This window comes from Strix aluco, chromosome 3 (genome assembly GCF_031877795.1).
Source record: "Strix aluco isolate bStrAlu1 chromosome 3, bStrAlu1.hap1, whole genome shotgun sequence".
Lineage (NCBI taxonomy): Eukaryota > Metazoa > Chordata > Aves > Strigiformes > Strigidae > Strix > Strix aluco.
Window position 1 is genome coordinate 14,934,212 of NC_133933.1, and position 26,631 is coordinate 14,960,842.

The window sequence follows — 26,631 nt, forward strand, 5'->3', positions numbered from 1 at the left end:
AGGGGATGGAAGAGTAGAAAAACGATCAGAACTGAAAAACTCCCAAGAGACAACTCTTCATGAGACTTAACCCTCTTGAGCATCAACAGCACTACAACTTATTTTCTTTCCCTCTTCATAACTTCAGGCACAGCGTCTAAAAAGGCAATTAGTCACTGTCACGTCCCGCTCAGACGAGGGGGACAAGTGACTCAGATTCGCAAATCCCCAATGGAGCGGACAACAAGTCTCCAAGTCTAAACATTTATTAACTACTCACAATGTACTAATTGAACACAGGATAGTTGGCTAAGTATATAGCAAGTTGTGGCAAGCAATATAATATGCCTTGCATTTCTTAATAGGAAAGGGAAAAGAGGGAGATAGAGGGAATGGGGAAATACAGATCACCAGTCTGGGTTTCTGCGCTGATCCTGTCAAGGAGGGTTCCGGGAGGCACAGGAGACATCCGTCTTTTTCACTGGCATCCGTCTTCTTCGCTTCACTGCACTCTTTCTCCCCGGGCCACGCGCACCCCCCCCTTCTTGATTTATACCCACTTTCCTTGGGTCCATCCCCTAGGCCGACCCACATACCTACGTATCCCATGTACGGGGAGGGGTGAGGTGTTTCATGGGATGATGTAATTAGCATGATCATGTTAGCCCTCGTTAGCATATTGAGGGGTGTTAACTTTAATATGCATTTCGTGGATAATGAAGCAAAGGTCATTCACCGGACAGATGGCCCTTGAAGTTTTGGCCAGGTGCACCAGAGCAGAGCCGTCCTGTCTTCACAGGGCTCCCTTCTCCAGTCCCATCTTGTGTTATTCGGGCAGCCTTATCAGCTTCGACCTCTGCAGAATGCACCCTGTGACTCACAGTTTTGTCTTGCGATTGTTTGAGGCATTTCTTTGATCAGCCTCAACTTTTGCTTTCTCAGGCTGTTTTTCTTAGTTTCTCGCAGGCCTGGTTTCTCGTCTCTCACAGTCACACAAAAGCCGTCACATTTGGCATGCCAAAAGAGCTGAGGTCTACTTCACTACAAAAGACAGTACAAGTTATTCAGTTAGATACTTTGGCAAATGAATCACTAGAGGTAACAACAGGCAAAGCTTTGCTTGGCCCAAGGCTACCAAAGCATCAGCATGAAACAAGCCCCACAACAGTCTTGCTTTTGCCACCCCAATTTAAGATCCCATCAAGTTCAACTTTCCTATCCCACCAGGATGGGACAAATAGCTTCAAGGGCTGGCAGAGCAATGTTTTAAACAGTCTGCCCTGTGCTGGGTTTTCCCAGAAAGACATTACAAGCATGCCCCATTCTCAGCCCTTCTGAGTTTCCACAGCAACAAGTCTGCCTCTCTCTCTCCCAGGCAGGTCATACCACTCCAGCCTTTCAAACATCACAGTACAACTCCATCTCTGTCCACACACTATTAAGATAGGGCTCAGCTGGACCAAAAGTCAGAACCTGCAGCAACACATCTACTAGGCTTCTTTTGCCTCTTGCTGAGCTCCCTCCCAAATCCAATAACCACCAGGTCAAGCAAAAGAGCTTGAAGCCCCTGGCCTGTAAAGGAACAAGTCAGCCTGATCCAGCAACCATCAGCTACTTGCCACAGGACTGCTGCAGACTGGTAGTAACACAGAACAAGGTGACAGAAAAGAACCACTTTCATTTGCATCCCTCCATTATTAAAGGCAAGTGCAGAAGGCCAGTGAAGGCAGATGACATTTTTAACATCACCTTCCCCTTCTCCGGTGCTTTTCATTACATATTAAGCAAATCTTGATTATTTCCTTTTCAAAGGTGCAAAAATTGTTCAATACCATAAGTTTATGTTTGACTATCACCCAGTGGCAGAAAAAGAGAGAACAGCAGAGTCTTCAATCTCAAAGCACAAATCAATCCACTAAATCACACAGCTGAAGAACTAAAGGCATTCCTGCAGCAAGATGCAAAACATTGTAGTAGTTGACAAAAGCATTCTCTGGATTTACTGAGCAGAGTATCTGTTAATAGAGGAAGTAAACCATTTTCTCTGGAGATGCCAGAAAGCATTCATGAGCTACTACCACATTCCAAGATTTTCCACCAAAGCCTTCCTCATCCACTACTACTTGATTTTACAGGGGCCCTTTGAAGTGCTAAGGCTTGGACAATAGGCCCAAGCCAGAGTTCACCTATAGATGAATCCTGTATATTTTATAACTGATAACCATTGTGCTAACAGGTATTATACTAAGTTGTAACAAACCACCTAGTCTGATGTAAAAGGTGGAAGTGTTGAAGCCTGAGCAACAGGCCCTGAACCGAAACTGTTAACTCAGTATGTAATCCCTAATGAAATATGCATGGAGGATGTAGCTATCTTGAATGTATCTTTCCCTTCCTCTGTATGTGAATAGAACAACAGTCACACAGAGGCAGGTGTCTGTCTCCGAGGCCTGATGTGATGTAGCTATCTTGAATGTATCTTTCCCTCCCTTTGTATATGAATAGAATAACAGAGCCATGGAGGCAGGTGCCTGTCCTCGAGGCCTGATGTAAGACCTTGCGCATAATCTGATCAGATAAGCAGAGAAATTCCCTTAGTTTCTTCCTTGAGCCCTGGCCAGCCTCGGGGGGAACCTAATGTGAGATTTAAACCAGATATTTCCGCTTAAAACAAAGGTGCCAGCTATTCTGGCTTGCTGATTTTTGGGTATATAAGGCTGGACCCGCTCACAGTGACTTTGGAAGCCTCACCTACGGGTGGACGCACCACGTAGGATTTCCCACTTGCCGGGACAGGCTCCCAAATCCTCGCTGTAACCGGGGCTGCCCAGCGACTGCGGGTCTGGATGATGGTGACGTATGCAAGTGGTGATGGATCTTTCTTAATCGCTATTGTCTCTCTGAGGTGGTAATGATTTGATGCATGACCCTGTATTTTCCTATTTGTTTAAGTGCACTATTCTGTCTTTCCTTACTGTATGTTTTCTGATTATTCTGTTATATTATTTAGTTATCTCCAGTAAAATACGCCTGCTCTTTTCACTGTGGTGTCTGAGTTTAATTGATATCCCTTTAAGTCCACATCCATCTTCAGACACCAACCTTCCCCAAAATCCTTACTAGTTCTCCATAAAAAGCATGCTGAAAAGGAGTCCTGCAGCTGGCCCTCTTCCCTCCCATGTCTCTCAGGAATAGACACCTACATAACATACGCGAGACTTACAGGACTGGGTAAACATGGAGGACATTCTACAAGTGACCCTTTCTAAACCTGCTGGAACTAGTCTTTAATAACAGAAAATGTAACTTTTATTCATCAGCTGACTACAATGCTATAAAAAAACCACAGGAGTCCACAGATAATGATCAAATTTGATTCTGCATGTTGATTAACAGTTAATTGTAGTGTGTGATGTTGATTACACAGGCTGCAATTGAAGAAACTCAAATGGTATAACTAGATTTCTAGGCATGTTCTCGATGTTGCTGCCTCTACCACAGCACCATGGTACGACATTAGAACATGCATTGTAATCACTCCTAAAAACAGGGGGTTCTAAAACAGAAATAAACTCATGCAAGACATACTCTTCAATCTAAATCATACACAATTAAATTCCGTACATCATAAATCCTTCCAGTGTAAGAAAACATACAGTTGCTTTAAAGGTGACAGATGACGTCTGTTTAAGATGACTCCAAACATGGCTCGGCATGGAAAAGCAATGGATTTTCTTTAAGGAGCACAACTGTATGAAGATACCCCACCATACTGCTCAGGTATTAATAATCATGCAAGCCAACTCCAAAGCAAGAGCAGTCAAACCAAGGAAAAGGACAGGTACAGCAAGCTGTACATTTTCTTATGGCCACAGAACAGTGCTACTGCACGGTAACAGAATGTCTTTCACTTTTTGTCCTTGGTCACACACTGCCTCAAGCACATGCTTCCTTCATACCTCTGGAGTATTATAGAACAGTGGCACTTTATCATGGATGGACAGTTAAACATGCTGAAGATTAAGTCTGCAAAGAAACGGAGACCGGAAGGAGCCCAGGTAAAGATATCCATTGTGCTCATGTGCCTCACTAACATAAGCTACTATCACTCCATTGGGATCATGAAAGCTTCTTCTGTAGGATCCTGTCTCACTAAGTTCAACAACAAGGCTATATTTGGGCACAAACTTCGTCATGGTTTCCTGACTCAGCAACTAAAAGAAAAAGAAAAGAAAAAACAGAAAATTAACAACAAAAGATTTTGTTCTCCACAATTAGATCTCAGACACTTAGAGTCAAAAGACCATTCCACACTCTTTGGAAGGAGCAGCTAAGAACATAAGCACACATTTTGAGTAAATACCATTACACAGGCTTAATACATTAACATCTGAAAAGCCAACTTTAAAAAAAAAAAAAAAAAGACACCAGCAGCTCCAGCACTAGGCTGAAAGGATGTCCACTCATGAGACATCAGCTTGTTCTGGTGCAGCTGGGGCCAAGCAGCAGACCTCATGCTCTGCTCCCCATAGCATCAGCTTTTTAAGGCTCCTGCACTGCACCAGGAGAGACAACACATTTTACAGCAACAGCACAGAGTTTGTTTAGCTGAAATGGCACTTCCAGCTGAAACACTGCTTGTTGATTTTTTTTTTGGGGGGGGGGGAATGGAAGTATTTTTTTCAAGTCTTGTTTATTGTTTAAAAAGCACCATGCTGTTTATCAGATATCCCTTACAAAATACATTATTCTTGTTCAGCCTCATCCTAAAGGGGGCTGTGATGTAACAACAGACATACTGAATCAGAACAAAGTGTCACCTAGCAGCATACATAACACACACACATTGTCTTCCAGGATGACTAGTGTAGTCATTAGAACTGGTCAGACTTCCCAGATGCTCTCTGGACACCTGGCAATAAGTAGTTTAGGCACTTCGGTTACAAAGGTGAAGTCTTCACATATCCAAATGTCGATTCTGTGTTGCTGCATGGCTAGGGCAGAGATAGTCTCTTTTTCTTTCCTGAAATCAAGATGGAAGGCAACCTAAAAGACGTGTACCTGCTACTCACAGATGCAAATGTTAGTTTTACTACCTATGAATGTATCAGGACTGTTCTACCTGGGGACAACCACAACAGTTTTAACCATTGTGGTGGTTTAGCCCCTGCCGGGGTCTGAGACCACGTGGCCGCTACCCCTCCCCCACAAAGGGAGTGAAAATACAAAGCCCCAAGACTGAAATAAGGAAAGGTTTAATACAACAATGCAATAGCAACACAACCAACCACAACAATAACAATAACAGTAATAGTGATAGCAATGAACAGAGCAAAATAGCTACCAAATACAGCAGTTTGAAACACGATGTACAAAACCACGAGTGCACCGCGCTCCCGCGCCAGGAAAATGTGACCTGCCAGGATGTGACATCCGCATGGTATCTGAATAACCCGGCTAGAGCTCCCCCCGACTGCTGGGGAAACTCAACCCTATCCTGGTTAAACCAGGACATAATCCACCCCTTCATTCTACACCATGTGCGTCACATCCAGCTGCCATTTAGCAATTAGAATTGACAAAGAAAAATTAACAAAAGCACAGTATAACTCACGGTGTGTTTTCACCCACAATCAAGTCCCCTTGTGGCACGCATCGGACCTCTCCATCCTTCTGCATCACCCACTAGGTGCACCCAGGTCCTTGAGCAAAGACAATCCCGTGGATGGGTTTGCCTTTGCCTGGCGCAGGACTAACCCAGACCATTTTTCCCAGCAGGTCCCTCATGCGCACCACAGGGACTCTATCCCCGTCCACAACACGTGGAAGTTTTGACTGAGCCGGGCCAGCTCGATTGGCAGATCCTCTTGTGTTCACTAACCAAGTGGCCTTTGTCAGATGTGTGTCCCAGTGTTTGAAGGTTCCACCCCCCATTGCTCTCAATGTAGTTTTTAACAGTCCATTGTAGCGCTCGATCTTCCCGGAGGCTGGTGTGTGGTAGGGGATGTGGTAGACCCACTCGATGCCGTGTTCTTCTGCCCAGGCATGTATGAGGTTATTTTGGAAGTGAGTCCCGTTGTCCGACTCAATCCTCTCTGGGGTGCCGTGTCGCCACAGGACTCGCTCTTCAAGGCCCAGGATGGTGTTTCGGGCGGTGGCGTGGGACACTGGATAAGTTTCGAGCCATCCAGTGGTTGCTTCCACCATTGTGAGCACGTGGCGCTTGCCTCAGCGGGTCTGTGGCAGTGTGATGTAGTCGATCTGCCAGGCCTCTCCATATTTATATTTCATCCATCGATCTTCATTCCACTGGGGCTTCACCCGTTTGGCTTGTTTGATTGCAGCACACGTCTCACATCCGTGGATGATCTCTGTGATGGTGTCAATGGTGAGGTCCACCCCTCGATCTCGAGCCCACCTATATGTTGCATCTCTGCCTTGGTGGCCCGAGGTCTCCTGAGCCCACCGGGCTATGAACAGTTCACCTTTATGCTGCCAGTCCAAGTCCACCTGAGCCACCTCGATCTTAGCAGCCTGGTCCGCCTGCTGGTTATGCTGATGTTCATCAGTGGCTCGACTCTTGGGTATATGGGTGTCCACATGGCGCACCTTCACAACGAGGTTCTCCACTCGGGCTGCAATGTCCTGCCATACTTCAGCGGCCCAGATGGGTCTGCCCTTGCGTTGCCAGTTGTTCTGTTTCCATTGCTGCAACCACATCCACAGGGCACTTGCCATCACCCACGAGTCAGTGTAGATATAGAGCCTCGGCCACTTTTCTCGCTCAGCAATCTCCAAAGCCAATTGGGTGGCTTTCACCTCTGCGAACTGGCTCGATTCACCTTGTCCCTCAACAGCTTCAGTGGTTTCTCGTGTGGGATGCCACACTGCAGCCTTCCATCGTCGGTGTTTTCCCACAATGCGGCAAGACCCATCAGTGAACAGGGCATATTGTTTTTCTTCCTCTGGCAGCTCGTTATATGGTGGGGCCTCCTCAGCACGTTTCACCTCTTGTTCTGGTGACATCCCAGCATCCTTGCTCTCTGGCCAGTTCATGATCATTTCCACTAATCCTGGGGGGTCGCGGTTCCCTATTCGAGCCCGTTGTGTTATCAACGCAACCCATTTACTCCACGTGGCATCTGTTGCATGATGTGTGGAGGGAGCCTTTCCTTTGAACATCCATCCCAGCACCGGCAGTCGAGGTGCCAGGAGGAGCTGTGTCTCAGTGCCGACCACTTCTGAGGCAGCCCGAATTCCTTCATATGCTGCCAGTATCTCCTTCTCAGTCAGGGTATAGTTAGCTTCAGAGCCTTTGTATCCCCGGCTCCAAAAGCCTAGAGGTCGGCCTCGGGATTCCCCATCTGCTCTCTGCCAAAGGCTCCAGGAAGGGCCATTCTCCCCGGCTGCAGTGTAGAGCACGTTCTTAATCTCCTGCCCTGTCCGGACTGGCCCGAGAGCCACTGCCTGGGTAATCTCCTGCTTAATTTGTTCAAAGGCTTGTTGTTGCTCTGGGCCCCATTTAAAATCGTTCTTCTTGCGGGTTATGTGGTAGAGAGGGCTCACAATCAGGCTGTAGTTTGGGATGTGCATCCTCCAGAACCCCACAGCGCCCAGGAAAGACTGAGTCTCCTTTTTGGTGGTTGGTGGGGCCATGGCTGTTATCTTGTTTATCACCTCCACTGGGATGTGGCGATGCCCATCTTGCCATTTTATTCCTAGGAACTGAATCTCCCTTCCAGGCCCCTTAACTTTCTGTCACTTGATGGCAAAACCAGCCTTCAGGAGGATTTCAATTACCTTCTTTCCTTTCTCAAAGACTTCCTCAGCTGTGTCCCCCCATACAATGATATCATCAATGAACTGCAGGTGTTCTGGAGCCCCACCTTTCTCCAGTGCAGTATGGACCAGTCTATGGCAAATGGTGGAGCTGTGTTTCCACCCCTGGGGCAATCGATTCCAGGTGTACTGGATACCCCTCCAAGTGAACGCAAACTGCGGCCTGCACTCTGGTGCTATTGGAATGGAGAAAAATGCGTTAGCGATGTCAATCATGGCGTACCACTTGGCCGCCTTCGACTCCAGCTCATACTGGAGTGCATGTCTGGCACTGTAGCACTCATTGCTGGCGTAACTTCATTCAGGCCACGGTAGTCCACAGTCAGTCTCCATTCGCCATTAGGTTTTCTCACTGGCCATATAGGGCTGTTGAAAGGTGAGTGAGTCTTGCTGATCACCTTCTGGCTTTCTAGTCGACGGATCAGCTGATGGATGGGGACCAGGGAATCTCGGTTAGTACGGTACTGTCACCGGTGCACCGTCTTGGTAGCAATTGGCACTCGCTGCTCTTCAACCTTAAGCGACCCCACCACCGAGGGGTCCTCTGAGAGGCCGGGTAAGGTGGACAATTGCTCAACCTCCTCCAGGGCAGCTATACCAAAGGCCCACCGGTACCCTTTTGGGTCTTTAAGGTACCCTCTCCTGAGGTAGTCTATACCTAGGATGCACGGGGCATCTGGGCCAGTCACAATGGGGTGCTTATGCCAGTCCTTCCCAGTTAAGCTTACTTCAGCTTCTAATAGGGTCAGCTGTTGGGACCCCCCTGTCACTCCAGAGATGCAGATGGATTCAACCCCACTGTGGCTTGATGGCATCAAGGTGCACTGTGCGCCAGTGTCTACCAAGGCCTTATATTCTTGTGGTTCTGATGTGCCAGGCCATCGGATCCACACCTTCCAGTAAATCCGATTATCCCTTTCCTCCACCTGGCTGGAGGCAGGGCCCCTCTAATCCTGCTCACCATCACTCACTTGATCTAAGAGTGACTCCTGCAGGAATGACTTCCTGGTCCCCTCAAGAGGGTCAAGCATACTGTTGGCCATTCTATTCTGTTTGGGGGATTTCTGACTAGACACTGGAGCTGCATCTCTCTTGGAAGACTCCCCTTTCATGGTGGTCTTCCCTTTCAGTTGCTGTACTCGTGCAGCTAGGGCAGAAGTGGGCTGTCCATGCCACCTTCTCATGTTTTCCCCATTGTCGCGGAGGAAGAACCACAGGGTGCCCCGTGGTGTGTACCTTCTACTGCCCTTCTCTTGGGTGGGGAAACGCCTGCTTCTAATAGCTGAGACATCGGCCCGTGCAGGTGGAACATAGGACATGTCCTGTTCCACTTTCTGGAGCCTCTGAGACAGTTCCTCTACGGCTGAAACCCAGGCATGTTGGGAGGAAGGGAGACTTCCCTCATAGTGCCGGAGCTGCATAGTCACTTCATCCACTGTCTGATTGTCTCGCCACCAGGATGCTGCTGCTAATGCTTTGGAATGTCCCTCTGGTCCACTTTGCAGGAACTTCCGCCACATCAGCTGTGTACAAGGGACCTGATCTGGATCCAATGGTGACTGCTCATCATTCAGATCACCATAGATCATATCAAACACAGCCATTTCCCTGAGGTTTTGGATGCCTTTCTCCATGTCGGTCCACTTGCCTAACCGACATAGAGCATCATCCTTGTAGGGGTACCTCTCCCTCACAGCGAGCAGGAGTCGCTTCCAAAGGCTGAGGGTTTGAGCCTGTTTCCCTATTGCCTTGTCTATACCAGCCTGCTTGGCTAAAGGTCCCACCTGCTTGGCCTCTCTCCCCTCCAATTCCAAACCAGCAGCTCCACTATCCCAGCACCGGAGCAACCAGGTGCAAATTTGCTCGCCTGCAATGCGGCTGTAATCCTTCCGCATATCTCGCAACTCAGTGAGGGATAGAGATCGGATGATTACCTCCGGCTCTTTCTCCTGCTCTCGTGATGGGCCTGGTTCATTATCACCCTGTACATTGCGAGGGGATTTTTTGGTATATTTGGTTTTCCGTATCGGGGCACCTGATATTGGTACTGCTTGTCCCTTCGGCTCAGCTGCTGTGCTGGTGGAGGCGACCGGTACTGGCGCTGCCTGTCCCCCTGGCCCAGCTGCTGTACCAGCAGGCTCACTTTCAGACCCTGCAGCTCTTTCGCCCCCTTGAGGGCAGTGATCAGTGTTAAGGGCGATGCAGTAAGCATGGGCAAGCCCCCAGCACATCGCAGCGAGCTGCATCTCCCGGGGTTTGTCTGATTGGCCGCACACCTTTTCCAAACACTCCACCAGTTTATCAGGACTCTGCACTTGTTCGGGAGTAAAATCCCAGAATGTTGGGGGTGACCACTCACTCAGGTACTTGCCCATCTTCTCCCACATACCTAGCCATTTATAACTATCTGCCCCCGGGGTAGGTTTCCAGGTGGTGCTATTGTTGGAAAAGTACCGCATGGCCCAAAACAAGATCTGGCAGGCATTTAGAAAGCATTGTGCCGCAAACACACTGGCCTGGATGCTCCAGGGATAGCTGAAACTCTCAAAAACTGAGAGAATCTCTTCCCCTGGCTCACCCATAGAGGGGGTGAGACCCCAAACAAAAGACCAGGCAGCAAACAGGTATCGGTTCACCCCCACAAGCAGCGAAACGAGCCCATTATAAGCAGACAGTAACCAGTAGAGCAAAACAAGTCCCTTGATACATTTTCCACCGAGAACAAACACCAGCACTAGGAGCATAGAGTGGATATGAGGATTAATCCAGCCCCACCACGCAAGCAAATTGCCCAGCATTGCAAACATTTCTTATCAAACAATACAAGTAAAAACAGAAAAATTACACCTAACAGATTGCTCTAACACACTTCTCCTTTTGTCCTTATTTCAGTCTTCTCCAGCCTCACGTTGGAGCGCCAAAGTTGTGGTGGTTTAGCCCCTGCCGGGGTCTGAGACCACGCGGCCGCTGCCCCTCCCCCACAAAGGGAATGAAAATACAAAGCCCCAAGACTGAAATAAGGAAAGGTTTAATACAACAATGCAATAGCAACACAACAAACCACAACAATAACAATAACAGTAATAGTGATAGCAATGAACAGAGCAAAATAGCTACCAAATACAGCAGTTTGAAGCACAATGTACAAAACCACGAGTGCACCGCACTCCAGTGCCAGGAAAATGTGACCTGCCAGGATGTGACATCCGCATGGTATCTGAATAACCCGGCTAGAGCTCCCCCCCACTGCTGGGGAAACTTAACCCTATCCTGGTTAAACCAGGACAACCATGGCACTAAAAATTTTTTTAAATCTTCCTGTGAAGAGGAAGAAACAGAACAAATATTTATCACTTCCACTCCTACGCTAAAGGTGATTTTTAAAAAAAAAAAGTAATATTTGTTTTTTACCTTAAATATCATCCTTTTAATCCATGGTTTTTCAGACAAGAAATCCAACAAAGAAAATCCAGGATTGGGCCGGACAGCTGACATAGCTACCCAATATCCACCTGAGCTGCTTAACCTGATATTATCTGGAAGACCAGGCATATTCTCGACAAACATATCTGCTCCACCTTTCATCAGCCCAGACACGTAATACCTGAAAGTTATAGACAGTAGGATTAGGACATCTTAACTCAAGCAGTCTAAGTAGTAAATAAAAAGTCACAAAAGGAACTCACTTAAAAAAATAAAAAAAATTTTCTTTTTCCTTATTTTGGTACAAGGAAATACAGCACAGCCACATTCCTCTCCCCAGAAAAAGTCAGCTTACTCCATTATGTTCAAGGAGCCCATGATGGAAAGATTATGCAGTCCAGATGTTCACAGTGAAAGAAACAATTAAGTATTGAGGAAGGCCACCTTCTCTGCCACTGATAACTAGGTATGACTAGAGTGTAGAGTTTCTTCAACTCATTTATTTACACAATCTCTAAACAGAGAACAGTAATAACTTCAAAGTCATACCCACCTCCTGATTCTAGCCATCGTTGTCTCCTGCACCAGGACAAAGTCTTCTGCAGGAGAAAGCTGGACACCATTGGGAAACCTCAGCCCCACCATTAAGACTTTGACTTCTTTTGTTACCATGTCATATTCAAGCAGGCTAAAAAGAAAACATTATATATGGTTCTGAGTGAAGACAAATATTTATCCATCTTGGTTTCATTCTTCAGGCATTCTATCTTCTCTCACATGCATTTCACCTAACTTAAAAAGGCAGAATAGTCGGGAAGCATTTGTTTATGAACACAGGAGAAATACTAAGCCACTTCAGATTGGCAGCATTCATGAAGGATTTAGGCTGAACATAATGCTAATACCTTTCCTTTTAAAATAGATGTTCCATGCAATTCCTCTTGAAGGAAAAAAGAGGATTCTCACTTATTTCGCTGCAGGTCTCATTAGCAACATCCACACATTCTCTCACTCTCTCCTGGGCAGTGCAGTGTTTGCACAAGTGGTTTATAAAGAGAAAAAACTTGAAGACCACAGAAGTCCTATAGTTGAGCTTACAATAAGTTAATGCCTTGGGGAAGAGATACTTGCCGCCCATCATCTGTGGCTTCCATAATCAAGAATAAATAGTCTCGCCTTTGCCATTTGCTACTGGAGTCAGTGAAGTAAATTTTCCTCCCATCCCGAGTCACTGAAAGATCATTCAAAAATGACAACTTCTGACCTTCAATTAGTGTTTTGGTTGACACAAGCATTTTCGTTTCACCTGGTTACAAAAAGAAGGGGAGAAAAAAACCCAAAAGACACACAAGACAAGCTTCTGTCTTTCGTATGTCCTGCCTTGGAAATGAGCTAAATACTAACATGAAATTAGCAGGCAATTCACACTTTTTCCATTCATGCCTCTGTTAAGTAATAAGGTTTTAGGTTGTAATGGAACAACTCAACACTGAACATGAATGACCAGGAGAAAATACTCTTCAGAAAAACTGAAACAGTAGATGAGGTTCCCTACTGGTAGGTGCCAGACTTCTCATGTTTCTGAAGCTCATATGAAACTGAGTGCCTCAGGTCTCAACCCTGTAGAAGGATGCAGGCAAACCAATCACTACTCCCTCTTTCCCCATAAATCTGTAGGAACAAAGAGTAGTATTTTCTAAACATTAGAACATGAGCATGTTCACTAAACTGCTCTGCCACATATTACCATGCAAATTAAGGTCAAATCTCTAAAAATTAACCAAAATCTATTGACGTCATTTCTGGGCATGGGGTTTGGTTTGTTTGGTTGGTTTTGTCATGACTGAGTTAATATGGCAGCTGTCTGCCATCAAAAGGGGAGACCTTGATCATATCCTCCCAGAGCCACACAGTCTGAGCCCTTCAGTTACATCTCACCTAGCATTTGGCTAGCCTCCCTCTCCCCATCTGAAGCCAGTTTGGAGATGTAAACTGTCAGAAAATCAACCCCACATGAAAGCAACTATTGCTCTCTGACAGCACAGCTCCTAAAACTGAGATCTGGCCCAGGGACATACAAGGAAGGGCATGATGCAACAGTGCCTTTCTCAGCAGGAACAAGTCACTTGACCTTCAGCCACACCACAATACATCTTTCTTCACTTTCTATAGATTGAGGTAACAGGGAAGTTAAGAGCTCTTCACTACCACATAGTGAGATCAAAGCAGAAACAAAAGTACAGCAAACATGACAAAAAGTTTATGTAACAGCAATATTTTTTTTTTTCCTTTATGGAAACTAAAACTACTACACAGAGCTTTATTTATGGATCCTGAGGTAGCAATTTTGACAACCAAAAGCATATGTCACCAGAATATAAGCCACTGGTAACTCTGATCCAGACAGAAATAGAGAGGAAGTGATTGCTGCAAGAAAACAAATATCAAGTTTCATCCAGACAGCTTCAAATCACTTTACAAAGAAGGCAGGCATTGTTTTGCCTATGGTGTCTGGCAAAACTGCAAATTAAGCCCAGATTTATCAGTGGAAGAGAACTTCTGAGCAGAAAAGTCATACCTGTACCAGGATTTACTTCATAGAGTCCATAATAAGCATCTGCCACAAAAAGGGTGTTATTTGGCCCCACTCTGATGCCAAGTGGTCTTCCACACATTGGCTCATCCTCACGGGTTCCTTAGGAAACAATTTTAAAATGGTTTTCCAAATAGAAATAAATACAAGGCATTCAGGCTACCTATATAGGTCAGACTGTAGCTGAACAAAACTCTATGGCCAGCATCACACACATTCATCAAAGAAATGATTCTTACTTTCCTAGGTGTGAGTGAAACAGGTATCCCCATTTTTTCACCAGTCTAGAGATAATCATATAATTTGCCAGGCTGGTAGCTAGCTAACAGCTGCCCCAAGTACGGCTGAATATCAGAAAACTGGATTTAACTAAATGCTACTTCTCAGAAAGAATGAATTTTACTGGGAGGTTTTCTTTTCTTTTTAAAATAAATAAATAAAAATATACACACACATCTAGGAACTTTCTTTTTCTGGAAAGGTCCAATGAAACACGCAGTTTCTCAAGACACAGACACTGAAAACTTCTATATGTGGAGGCATATACAAATCTGAAAAATTTGTTTACTTGAGTCCTGAAGAACTAAGAACTTCAGAACATCTGTAGTTTGAAAGATTAGAAAGAGAAACTTCTGGAGAAGTTAGTCAGCTATAGCCTTTCCACTTCCCTCCCCAACTCAAGGAGGGCAAGACAGAAGTCTAGGCTCCCCACTAACTCTTTGGCCCCGAAGAAATAGGGCAGCATAATCTTTCCACCTCTCCCAAGCTGTACAAGTTCAATGCAAATGAGCAGTGGAAAGGTGATTCTTCACACCCATCCCAATCCACATTCATGCCTAAGCAGCAGATGGAAGTCCAGATTCCTCTCAGCTAGCAGCAAACTTCATTGGCTGTCAGCACCAAGGCTGTCCTCCTACCTGTTAGGCAGCCAAGAGTGCTTCCAAACCAGTCCAGAGCCTAATTGTGTGAACATCCATGTAAAATTACATAGGTAAAATGATGAACGTGTCAATGCAAGCTCCCATAAAGACCACAACAATTCCTGCCCATAAATTCTGTCTAACTGGCAACCAGCACAGGGCTACAGAACCTCTACATTGTTACCGCAAACAAAACCACCCACAATCCCAACAGACACTGGCCAGGCTTCTCAGACTGCCCAAGCAGTACTGAGATGGTAAACGTTAAGCTTCCCCATAGGAATGGTTCTGTTAATAAACAAGCCACTACCAGTTTTTTTCACTCAGTTCAGAAATCTCATTAAATGAAGAAAATAAGTGGTTCAGAAAGAAGTGTGGAATTCAACAAGAAATAACTGCAATCTAGTGGTGAGAAAACAGAAATATTATGACCAATGCTAAAGCAGGTGCAGCCAACACAACTCCCCACAGTACTTACAAATAGAGAAAGGGAAATTAGTACAACAAAATGCAAGGCAAAATTCTGTGGATGGGGAAGGTGATATTTATTTTCAAAAATCTCTAAATAAGTTGATCTTTCCCACTCACACAACTGAGTTCATTCACTCACACTTGTTTAGGAGTCCTCAGATTTTATGGGGTGGCCCTTCACCTCAGAATCTTGCTGACTTCAGCTTCCATAAATATTAGGCCAGGTTGCTGCCCATTTTTACCTTGTTCAGGAAACGTGCTTTTTCTAGATGGACTAACAGGAAAAGGAATGTTATTTGCGATGCACTTCAACCTCATCTTCCTCCCAGTGTTAAGATCTGCAGGATCTTCTACTGACAAGTCATCCATGCTGCAGCCTTATGAGAGCGCAGGCGTTGTAGCCATGACATAAAAAACCTGCATTCCTAAATTTTACTGCTGCGAACAGTGTCCTTTGTTACCGAGAGCACTCATTCCCATCCTTTTGGCCCTCTGTTCTGCTGTTCCTTCCAGTACTTATATACATATTTTCACTCATACTTCATTCATACGAATATATTACCATTTCTGTTACAAATCTCTACAGAGGAAGATAAGCACTTGCAAGAGCAATCCAGACAAAACACCAGTTTAATCAACACAAGCCCTGACCCAGACGTTTTCAGATACACTATGCTCAGGAGCTGTCACTCACCACAAGGACCATGGCCAATTCTGGCTATTGTTTGTATTTCCCCATCTTCAATTTTGATAATCTTCCCATCAGCTGTTCCAGTAAATAGCACATCTGCAAAAACAACTGGTGTGATTAGCTTGATCACAAAACTGTAGTAGCAAACTTCTTTCTGCATGATCCTTCTACTGGCATGAAGTAGCATTTGAGTTTAAGATAGTAACAGTCATCTTCAGTCATAGCAAAAGAATAAAGAGGTAAGGGGAAAGATGAAGGCAATAAGAGTATTTGGTTAGACTTCTTCCAACTCAAAAAGAAGAGGAAGGATTTAAGCCTTAGGAGTTATGAATATGGGACCCACATGTGGTCCAAATCCTTGGTTAAAGGTAGATGTAACAACTTAATGGCTAGCCATTGGATTGATCCCTCTGGGCAAGTTTCTACATCATCATAAAATGTGATCAGGCACTGCATCCATCTTACCACTCTTCAACAAGGGACTGACAAATTAAAACTTCTCATTCTGAGACGGTCCACGCAGGCTGCTGGACACCTGTCAATGCTCATATTGTATCAGTTCTGGAGAAGAATTACAAAAACTATAGCAATTGAACAACCACCCAAAGCATTGCCAAATTACTGTATGCATGCCAAGACATGTGACAGCATAAGACAGTTTCACTGAATACAAACAACACACAAACTTTTCCATACAACCAAATTAAAATGTAAGAACACTTGATTAGTAGGGCCCATTTCCTGGACTTTTCCATTTCCAATTTAACTTTAAGTTTTAAGTTTGCTAATTACACTTTTAAAAGTGAATAAGATGACTTCAACATTTATTCATACAAAACTTATTCCCAGTCAGGTTGATTATTTCACCCATAGGTCAGTTGTTTCTTGCAGGAAGGTTTCCTTAAAGAGTTTCCAATAAGATTGACAAAACTAGGGAACAGAAAAGAATCAGCGGCTTTGGGTAATCACTTTAGTACATTGTTAACAGAGATAGGTAGAAAAAGCATGATCTGAGGAAGGAATTTACAGTAGTTTCTTGCTGGGTAAAATAACTTTAAAAATATTTTACTAAGTTATTAGAAGATACAGCAGAAGAAAAATAAATTATATGCCTACTGAGCACCTCTTGTATTGAAGAAGGTTTCAGTAAGGGCCTTGCTTGCAGCTCCCACACCCTTTCCTTTTCACATTAAAACAGTCAAGGACTCATGTCAAGACTAGTTTCTAGCCTCACTCCTCTTTCAAAGACAAAGAAAACAACCCCTGCACAAAGCTGTTTTCCACATAAGTGGGTGTCATGCCATTACAAGTCTAGCCACCTCATTAAGAAACTGCTCAGTGGTGGCATGTGTTTGTGACCCGGGGAGAACACACATGCCATAAGAGAGAAGTATAGGATGACACCTGTAATGGATGCAAGAGCAGTAAAATGTAAATATGCTATTTATCAATTTGAGATTTTTTTTCTGCCATATAAACAAAAATTAACACCACAAAACTCAGGTCCCTTGGAGGCAATGAGCATTAAAAGAGTAAATAGTACCCTGTAAATATTAATTCCAGTTAAGAGCTAGCCAGATGAAAAATGGGCCCACTTCCTCCAAACATAAGTAGCCCCAACTACATTGCCGATGCTTCCAGTCCTGAAAGACAGATTTTTAACCTGGCAACAAGATTTATTTTATACTAGGGAAAGAGGAGAAAAGCAGTATATAGCAGTCAGGTTTTGCTGCATAACACAATTATTTTTTAAAAAACCTTCACATTCAAAATAAGTTCCAGAGTTTGTTATCTAAGAGCTTTATTTCTGAACAAACCTTTATCAGTGGAGCAATTTAAAGCATTAAACATTTAAAGACCCTTCTTTAAAAGCTTATTTTGTCAGTGCTTACCCCCAATATTGACAATGGACTCTGGTCCAACCAGCTCATTTTCCCATAACCGCTCAGCTTTTCGCAACTTGATATTGGGCTCTAGCACACCCGTCAGGAGGGGAGGTTCCTTCAAACTGCAAAACAGAACACAGGCCTCATGATCTGCACAAATCTGCAAACATTCTTGAGCAACATATTTGATCATTTTCTTCTAGTTTGCCAACTCCTGCAAACCTGACCTATACCTTACATACAGCATATTTCAAAAAAGAAAACACAGCTGACAAGCTGAAAAATCGACTCTGGTTCATCAAGGATCATCATTTTCTGGTTCTGACGACCAGAAAAGTTGCAGTTATGTGTTCCCAAGATGTATATGGAAATCCATACAGCTTCAAGTCCAACAACATGTTCCCAGTTCATCTATCTTACACAAAGGCAAAGGATTTCTGCATTGCCACAACACAAAAGAATAACTGCTTTTGTATTCAGCTGAATGAGTTATTTGTACCAGCATATTTTTTCCTAAGTAGATATATTCAAATTCCTAAGCAAAAAGGTTTTAAAACTTAAAAGCCTGACATTTTACAATACACAGAGATCTGACACTGTATAGCATTTTCATCAGGGAGAAAAAAATAATTTTTAATTACTGATTAGCATACAACTAGGGAAGCAAGTGTTCCCATAGTTTGAGCACTACACATGCTTTTGTACCGTATTGAAACATATATTCTCATTCGTGACTTGAATGCATTCCCATAGAGAAAGACCAACTCAGACATAAACTTAAAGGGTATTGAACTGATACCTAAAAATGACAAAATAAGGTCAAGTCTTGCAAGTTCTTATTCACATAAATAGTCAGGTTCAAGCCAGCCGCAGTTGTGGCTGACAAACTCGAGTATGTTCCAGTCTCTTAGGTTCTTAAAAACACACATAAGCCACCTCAGTCTTCATGAGTTAAGGATTTAAAGTAATTACTAAAAGCTGCATAAAAATGTAATTACTAAAAGCATCCCAGGGTGATAAGCTCATTACATGTTTATTCACAAGAGTATGCTAAAACTCCCCTAGGACAATTTTTGAGAGATTTTTTTTTTTTAATATAACTGCTTATGTGACCAGAAGCAAATGCCTTCCACCTGTAGAATCTTAAAAAGATGAGGTTTGACTTCAAAATTTGCCCAGGTTCACAGGATTCAGGACCTATTTGTCACCAAGCACACTGCAACTCTACTGCTCATATAGTAAAAATCATTACAATTTCTAGAGCTTCAGTGACTGGGGGAAAAAAGTCAACTGAAATTGCAAACGATAAAAGCCATGACAATGGAGGAAAACAGGTTCACAACACAAATAATTCAGGAGAGAAAAATACATACTTTTGTGGCAACTGAGGCACGGACTCCCGATGAAATCCAGAGAGAGAGTTTATTGTTACAACGGTACATACTTATGCTCTCCGATGCTCTTGGTAAAGCTCTTACTTCATAGTTAACAAATCAGCAATTAGACAGTTATCAACCTTTTCTCCTATCAGCCTAAGACCTCTCTAAAACGCCCTGTGCAGACCAATCACCCTCTCGTTCACGCGCTGTTCTCGGGCAGTAACTTCTCACAGTTCAGTACTTTTCCACAGCTTAGTGTTCCAGCTGTCGGTTGTTTTTCCCTGCCACCTTGGCATAGCTCAGCAGCCTCTTATCTTCTTCCAAGGCCTGTTTTCCATCAAAGCCTAGCTATTTCTCAGAGGCTGTGCAAGGCTGACAGGCCAATGCCTCCCACATACTTTTATCTGTCTAGTTACAGACAGCAAACTTCCCTTTAAGTGTGTATTACTGCAGTGGCAAAGCCACCTGAATTACTAGCTCCTGTCCACAAAAGATTTACAACACGGTTGTCTTCACAATGCTAACAAAAATTTGTTTTTCATCCCTTCTTCCAAGCATTAGAGAGTTTCAGATGAGGATAACAGGCTTCAGATAAGGAACTCATTTGCTGGGAACTTTAGACAGTTGTGTTTGCAAGCAGAAAATCCTCCCCGGGATCAATATTATCCAAGACAGGCTCATAAAGAAAGAACTTGAAATAAACCAGAGTTGCAGGAATTTCACATGGGGTTTCACAGACCATATCTGCTTTCTTCTCCCCTCTCTTATTCCTCATTATTCCCAGTGGCTTACAGGAATAACATCACTATCGGCAAACAAGATTTTGCATGTTCTTTCACTGAAGGGATTGATTCAGATAGCATCTACGTCCTTGAGCTTTTTCAAAACATTTCATAAACATCACACAGAATCATCCTATCTACTGTACAAGACTTCTGGCAGTGAAGCTAAGCAACTAATTAAGAATGTACAGCAATATAAGCCAGTGATTTAGGCAGAAAGAATAGCTCTCCCAGTCTTGTAAAAGGGAGTTAAAGACATGTGAGCATGCAGAATACTGTTACCCTGATTTAGACAAGGACTATATATAGGAAAAACATTATAGACATATCCTATTGGTTTTCAGAATTACTGTTTAACTGCAGTGTATTTCAGGCAATTGGGTCTTATTAAATGCAACCACAGTAGAAAGCATGATTTGCAATGAGGCAGCTTATGTCTAATAGCCTATTGGCAAGACTTGTAAGTACTACCCTACCACACTAACAATTTCTTTCAACTCTAGAGATAATTATAGTGTTGTTCCTTTTCATTAAGGAATTATCAAGTTGATCATAAATATTGATAAGACTGAGCATTTTCACTTACTTCAAAATGCCATGAGCACTAAAGAGCCTGACTCCACCCTATGCTAGCAGTCAAAGCATTTCACACACAACTGCTCCCAACACAGGTCACATTTTCTCACCTAGTTGATTCACTGTTACACTACACATTTGATACAGACCTCCATTCAGATGTTTATGAATCCAGACAGGGCAGAATTCACTTAGCTACACTGCTTTATGAGATCTGTATTTAAATATAACATCACCATATGGTTCCGCTGGTACAAAGCACCAAATCAACCCAATCAGGTTATCCATTTCAATTTCCATCCTCAGATAAACAGTCTCTCTTTGACAGAACTATAATAGCAGGGGTACAGCTTGCTCCTTAGTGAAAATGCAGTTCTTGTCTCGCAGTGGGCAAGAGTGCACAGAAGTAATCACAAGCTCCACTGACAGCTTGGACAGCAGAAAATCATTTTCTAGACTAATGATCAAAGAAAGTAATTCAGCTCCTTCAATGATCAGTAGTGACAACTGCACAAGTGGCTCAGAAACAGACTGGGTATGCAAAGCAAGCCATGACAATGGATAATACTGCAATCACTCCCCAATTTCTTAGTCCAGTTAGAACCACTTCACACAGCTGACTCTTGTTTGCTGAAAAAAAAAAAAAGAAAAACAAACAACGAACAGAACACATAGAGGAAGTTATGCTTGAGTAACACTTATTTCAAAACAAAGCAGCAATTTACCTTATAGGCTGTGGGTCTATAGGACAATCCAGTAGAACAGTTACTCCAAGCAGGGGCACAACTACAGACGCAGCCAAAGTCAAGAAGGTAACACGGAACACCTTGCTGCTGTAAGTACTGACAAAACCAGACAAGAAATAGGATGAACATCATAAGCTGGCTTAAGATACAATAGTCTAAAGATTCTTTAACAGCCTATTTTCTTCACAAAAGGAATCAGAAATACTTTTACCCAACCACCATCCTGAACAACCTTTAAGGTCCATGTTGAACTCATTAGGATAAGAGAAAGGGATATTTATCCAGTCTCAGCATACTGGCATCATATAAAGCAGAGTATTCTCATGTATGGGTTTCATGTATGCTACAAGTTACAGCTGACTGAAAAAAAACCCAAACAAACCACCCACCCAAGATTGGGGGTGGAGGTGATGTTGTTTGGTTGAGGCTTTTGTAATCTGATCTTCAGTTTTGGCAATGGTTTCCATCCCAGCGCAAATTTCGGATGAAAAGTTCAATTAAAACAACAAACATTAGAGGAAATTAAATGAATGCTTGCTTAACTTAGTCAACATTGGTTTGAAACTCAAGCTCCAGCACACAGAAGAAAATATCTTCTATTTACCCATCAAAACACACAACAAAAAAATAAAAACCGTTCTTCCACAGGAGAAAAACAGGTTTTGTTCCCAACAAGTTTAGAGGCATCAATCAGGCTTTTACAGAGGAAAGCACAGAGCTACGCTCAACAAATCCTAGCCTTGAACTGGAAAAGCAGCTCTCACAATTTTAGCTACTCTGAACCATTCACTGACACAGCCAGTCAGTCTCCTTGCAGTATCAATTAAATAAAGGCAAACGGTGCCTGACCGTTCTGCATTAACCCTTGGACCACTTCCACTGTTTTGTCCTTCATTAGCCAATCATCCAGACAGTAGAAAATATGAACTACTGCCCAGAGCACAAACATCACAACCGAGGAGCTAATGACATGTACTTGCAGTACTCGTATCAGCATCAAGGTAGCCTTTGGGATTATCAGCTGGAACAGCAAGGACAGAACTAGGTCTGGATTTGGCCACTGCTTGCATGTACAGAAGTTGGAATATTCTTAATCCATCACAGCTCCTTCCTGATGGCACAGCTGCTGCCAGCCCCTCTCTTCTGGCAGCAGACACAGGCGGTTAGGATGGAGACCTGCCCCAGTTTCCCCGGCTCTACATGGTACCCAACAGGCCATCACAAGCCACCATGCAAATCACCAGGCTGTGCCAAGCTGGCTGCTACAAGGATGCTGACAGCCTGACATGACAAGAGCTGCCGCTGCTGCTAGCCCAAAGCCACAGGCAGTTCAGCCTGCTCCAAGAAGTGTTTTTAGCACTGCTGCTGTTGGTCACTGAACTTTCTCCAGCCCCCCCAAGGCACTTGCCACTTGAGCCTACTTCCTTTCCACCAGCATGCTGTGGAAGCCATGTAAGAACTTTGTCCTAAAGAGACTGCTTGCTACAGCAACCCATACCCTGCCCTCAACAACAGGAAACAGCGCTGGCAAAAACTGGCTAAGCAGAACCAAGATATTCTTGTGGCATGCAACTTCCTTAGGAACACTGGGGGCTCCTGCCATCCTACAACCCCGCAGTTTGATTTGTGCATACTCAGGCCTCTTGGAACACCAGCAGAGGGAGTGCGTGATGCAAGACTCAGCGCCTGATTATTTCCACAATGGCAACTCCTCCCTATGCTAACATGAGAGAGAAGATAGGGCAGAGACTTTTATGCTTAAATACTCAGGTTTTGTGTTGCTGTGTATGCAGCCACCACTCTTGGAAGACCCAACTGCGCAAGACATCGCTGGATCCCAGGGTGGTGAACTCTCTCTCCCACCTCTTTTCCTTTCTTTCTCCCTTTCTCTCCTTTCTTTCCTTTTAATAACCTCAGGCACAAAGGGCAATTGCTTTGCTTTATTGCCAGAAAATTAACTCCTCAGGTGATTCAAATGTGTAATCAATAAATTGGTATTAAGTTTGACCATTTGGTGTCATTTCACCTTAATTCACCCCAAGGTATCAGCTAAAGAATCTCTCGTTAGTCCCCTCCTCTGTGGTCAGGGCACAACACATGCCCAAGTATTCCTGCTCTCAGCTATATTAAAAAATAGATTATATTTCTCACACTTAAGAGCACAGCATTCCCACCATGAACTTCAGCACTGTTACAGCACTAAGCCTGTTTCCACCTGAGCTGGACCAGGCTGGGAACCTGCTTTAAACAAGCTTTCTCACCTGCACTGACATCTTTGTACTTCCTAAGAGCCAGACTGACCTTGTAATTAATTAGAAGAATTCAAGACTTGCTGTCTAACAGTAGATGTCTCGAGGAAACAACAACCTCCCAGTCTGTTTCCCCTTGGATTTGGAATCGAGAGCGGGTGGTAGAGATACAAGGCAATCCCTAAATTTACACAAAGACTTCAGCTGTCAGACTTGTCTTTCCACTGTCCTTCAAAAGATGAAGGCTCAATACTATAAGATTAAGAGTACTGTCAGCAGACACCTCAGCATCTTTGTGACAGCTGAGAACAGATCACACAAAAAGAAGCAGATAAAGATGAATGGGAGCTCATCTGCCAAAGCCAACTTAATTAAAGCTCCTGAAAGCATTATTTAAGTAAAGGTCGTATTTCTGATCCTCATTCAAACTTGTAAGGAATTGACAATAAAAGAAAAAGGCAGGAAGAATGACATGACAAGCAAACACTCTTTAAGCCTTCAAACTGCAAGACCTCTTTTAGACATCACTGAAACCACAGGAATTTAAATAAACCCCAAAAACTAAAAAAAGAGAAAATTAAAAAGTCAGCTGCTCAGAATCCTTATAAAGGTAAACAAAACAAAACACACCTAATATAGAATACTGACAACTACAAGTTACTGACTGGCCACTGGAAAGAATCACTGAAGTAATGGTTCACCAACACTGATAAGCAAAACAGAAATCCTTAGCTAATCGTGTCTCTGATAATCCTACATGGACTCCAGCCACAAATCTCAATAATGCAACTTACCAGGACTCGCTCCACAATAACAGCAATTTAGCTGTCACTAAGAACTAAAAAGAGAAGACATTGCACCAGCTCCTGATGACAGTCGGTAGGCTGGCAAGACAATACTATGGGTCACTGTAGGCAGGAGTCCGGGCTGCCTCATCCTCTTGGCAGAGGAACTACTGGGGTGCCAGAGGAGAAACTCAGCAAGAGTTTCTGCCACACCTCCCAGCCATTAAAAGGGCAGCCTCCAGAATTTCTTCCACTGGTTTCACACTGGACAGTCTCATGAGAACAGCACCTGTGGATACTCTAGATCATTGCTGGAGCCCTAGAAATTCAACAGATTTAAGCAAAGTTAAGAGGCTGAAGCCAGGAAGGACAGTCTCTCAAACTAAGAGATGCTGATGCTGTCCTTCAAAAACAGGGGCTACGCATGCAAGCCACCATAGTCTTTCATTCTGATGACCCTGAAGGGTAGAGATAAGAATCTGCAAGGTACTCAAATCTGAAGAGACATAACCGATGGTGAACCAAAGTATTACGAGTCATCAAGTACTTTATTCAGTGGAAGGCAAAGCAAACACCACCACTTTCTTATTGCAGCTATTGCCTTTAGTTACAGTGAACTTTTTTATAAAATTCCTAAACAGAAAACTGTAAATGGAATCTTCTTTAACTTAGCCACAAACAAATGGACTGTTTGTAAGGTTATTCTATCTCAGGCACATATAGACTCATCTTTAAACTGCAAATTACTCTTTAAGCTATTGCCAAATATAAACAGACTAACCAGAGTTATATAGGACTTAATCACACCCATAATAAATCTGTGCAAGCCACAATGGGATAACTGTTATTTCTTGACTAGAAAAAGATAAATAGTACTTAAACAGAACCACTGGGGAAAACAAACAAGCAAACAAACAAACCAACAAAAAAACCCAGCCACAAATTACACCATCTTTGTTAAAAGCTCTTCCTGCATCTCGGCAGAAGCAGATGTGCAGGCCCTGCCTCAAAACCTCCTCCCTCTGTCAGTCACCTGAGCAAAATGAAGAGAAGCACCCCCTGCGGAGCCGGGGTGCTGGGAGGCCGGGGGTACCCACACGCTGACACGCACGGGTGCCCCAGCATCAGCCTGTGCCATCAACTAAGAGAGGGGAACCCAGGCCTCGCTCCCCATGTCCGCGGCAGCCTGCTCAGCCCCGGGGCAGTCAGCCAACCCCTCCCAGCCCCTCTCGCCCAGGACAGCCTCTCCCAGGGCGCTCTGGCCCAGGTCAGGGCCTCCCTCAGCCGGGTCAGGCTGGGCCGGTGGATCCCTCCCCTCCCAGCACACTTCCCAGCCACATTTCCCTCAGGCCGGGCCCGATCATCTCGCTACAGCCTCAGGTCAGGCCGGGCCCCACAACCCCCCAACCGGGCCCCACAACCCCCCAACCAGGACCCCCTCCCCCCGCCTCGGCTCCCCGGCCAGACCAGGCCCTCCCGTCGGGTCGAGCCGAATTCCCGCTCGCACGGGACAGGCCCGGGTCCTCAGCGCCCCCCCTCCCACCTCAGCCCGGCCCTCCTCTCCGCTCGGGCTAGGCCTGCCCCGCGGTCACGGCAGGCCTATCCTCCCTCCCCGCCACGGGGGATCGCGCCGGCTCCCACCTGCCCTCCTTGGCCTCCTGCGCTGAGCTGTCCTCGGTGATGACCTGCGGGCGGACCGGCCGGCGCTGCCGTAGACCCTCCGCCTCATTCATGCTGCCGCTCCCGCCGCCGCGTAGCAGCGGCCCCGGCCCCGCCCTCTCCACACCCCCCCAAGGAGCCACCCCGAGCCCCCGCCCCCATGGGCATCAAGTCCCGCCCCCGCTCTCTCCTCAGGCGGGAGCCGCCTCCCCGCCGTGAGGTTAAGGGCGCTCAGCTGCTTCGGCCGCCGGGAAGGATGTGCTAGGAGCTGTTCTGCCGCCACGGGGGTCTCAGCGAGCTCCACTGCTGCCTCCCGGGCTGCCTGGGGCTCTCCGGGGCAGGGCCAGTGCTGCAACCGTCCGTCCGACGGGCGCGACCTGGGCACGGCGCGCCCATGCCCGCAAGATGGCGCCAGGAAACCGCGAGGGAGGAAGAGGATGATTTTCCCCGGAGAGGCGGGGAAAATGATCTCCCGTGGGACGGGGAGGCCGCCGTGAAGGGCTCTGGGACGCGGAGGCAAATCCCTTGGTGGCTCCCGGAGCCGGCTATGGGGGTGTGAGCTGGCGGAGCTGCCTGTCTCCCTCAACAACTTGTGCGCCCAGGGGATAACTTAACCCAGATGCGAGTGGTGACACCGCCCCCGTCTTTGTCAG

At 45.0% G+C, this 26,631-nt stretch overlaps 1 protein-coding gene across 6 annotated transcripts; it reads right to left on the minus strand.

The window, feature by feature from the left end:
* Positions 1-229: 229 nt before the first annotated feature.
* Positions 230-26,088, minus strand: APMAP (adipocyte plasma membrane associated protein). Of its 6 annotated transcripts, none has more exons than XM_074817429.1 (10): positions 25,961-26,088; positions 21,265-21,381; positions 17,809-17,924; positions 15,920-16,012; positions 13,820-13,936; positions 12,373-12,547; positions 11,795-11,929; positions 11,230-11,422; positions 3,939-4,193; positions 230-1,020 (listed from the first exon to the last, which is right to left on the minus strand). In XM_074817429.1, the coding sequence occupies exons 1-9, from the start codon at positions 26,050-26,052 to the stop codon at positions 3,984-3,986; spliced, it is 1,248 nt and encodes a 415-aa protein (XP_074673530.1). In that variant the 5' UTR covers positions 26,053-26,088; the 3' UTR covers positions 230-1,020; positions 3,939-3,983. The 6 variants fall into 6 exon arrangements, 5 of the variants coding, with proteins under 5 accessions (XP_074673530.1, XP_074673531.1, XP_074673529.1 ...); XR_012622375.1 differs by lacking the exon at positions 230-1,020 and adding an exon at positions 4,825-5,002 and having other exon boundaries at positions 4,053-4,193; XM_074817430.1 differs by lacking the exon at positions 230-1,020 and having other exon boundaries at positions 3,340-4,193; positions 12,373-12,472.
* Positions 26,089-26,631: the final 543 nt, after the last annotated feature.

Bases quoted from the DNA above. Each gene is read 5' to 3' on its own strand.
- APMAP (XM_074817429.1), bottom strand. From the start codon at position 26,052: ATGAATGAGGCGGAGGGTCTACGGCAGCGCCGGCCGGTCCGCCCGCAG. The intron at 13,937-15,919 runs GTGAGTGACAGC...TTGTTTCCTAAG, and splicing joins AATTGGCCATGGTCCTTGTG to GAACCCGTGAGGATGAGCCA. The intron at 11,930-12,372 runs GCAAGTATCTCT...TTTTCTTTTTAG, and splicing joins GAAGCCACAGATGATGGGCG to CCTGCTTGAATATGACATGG.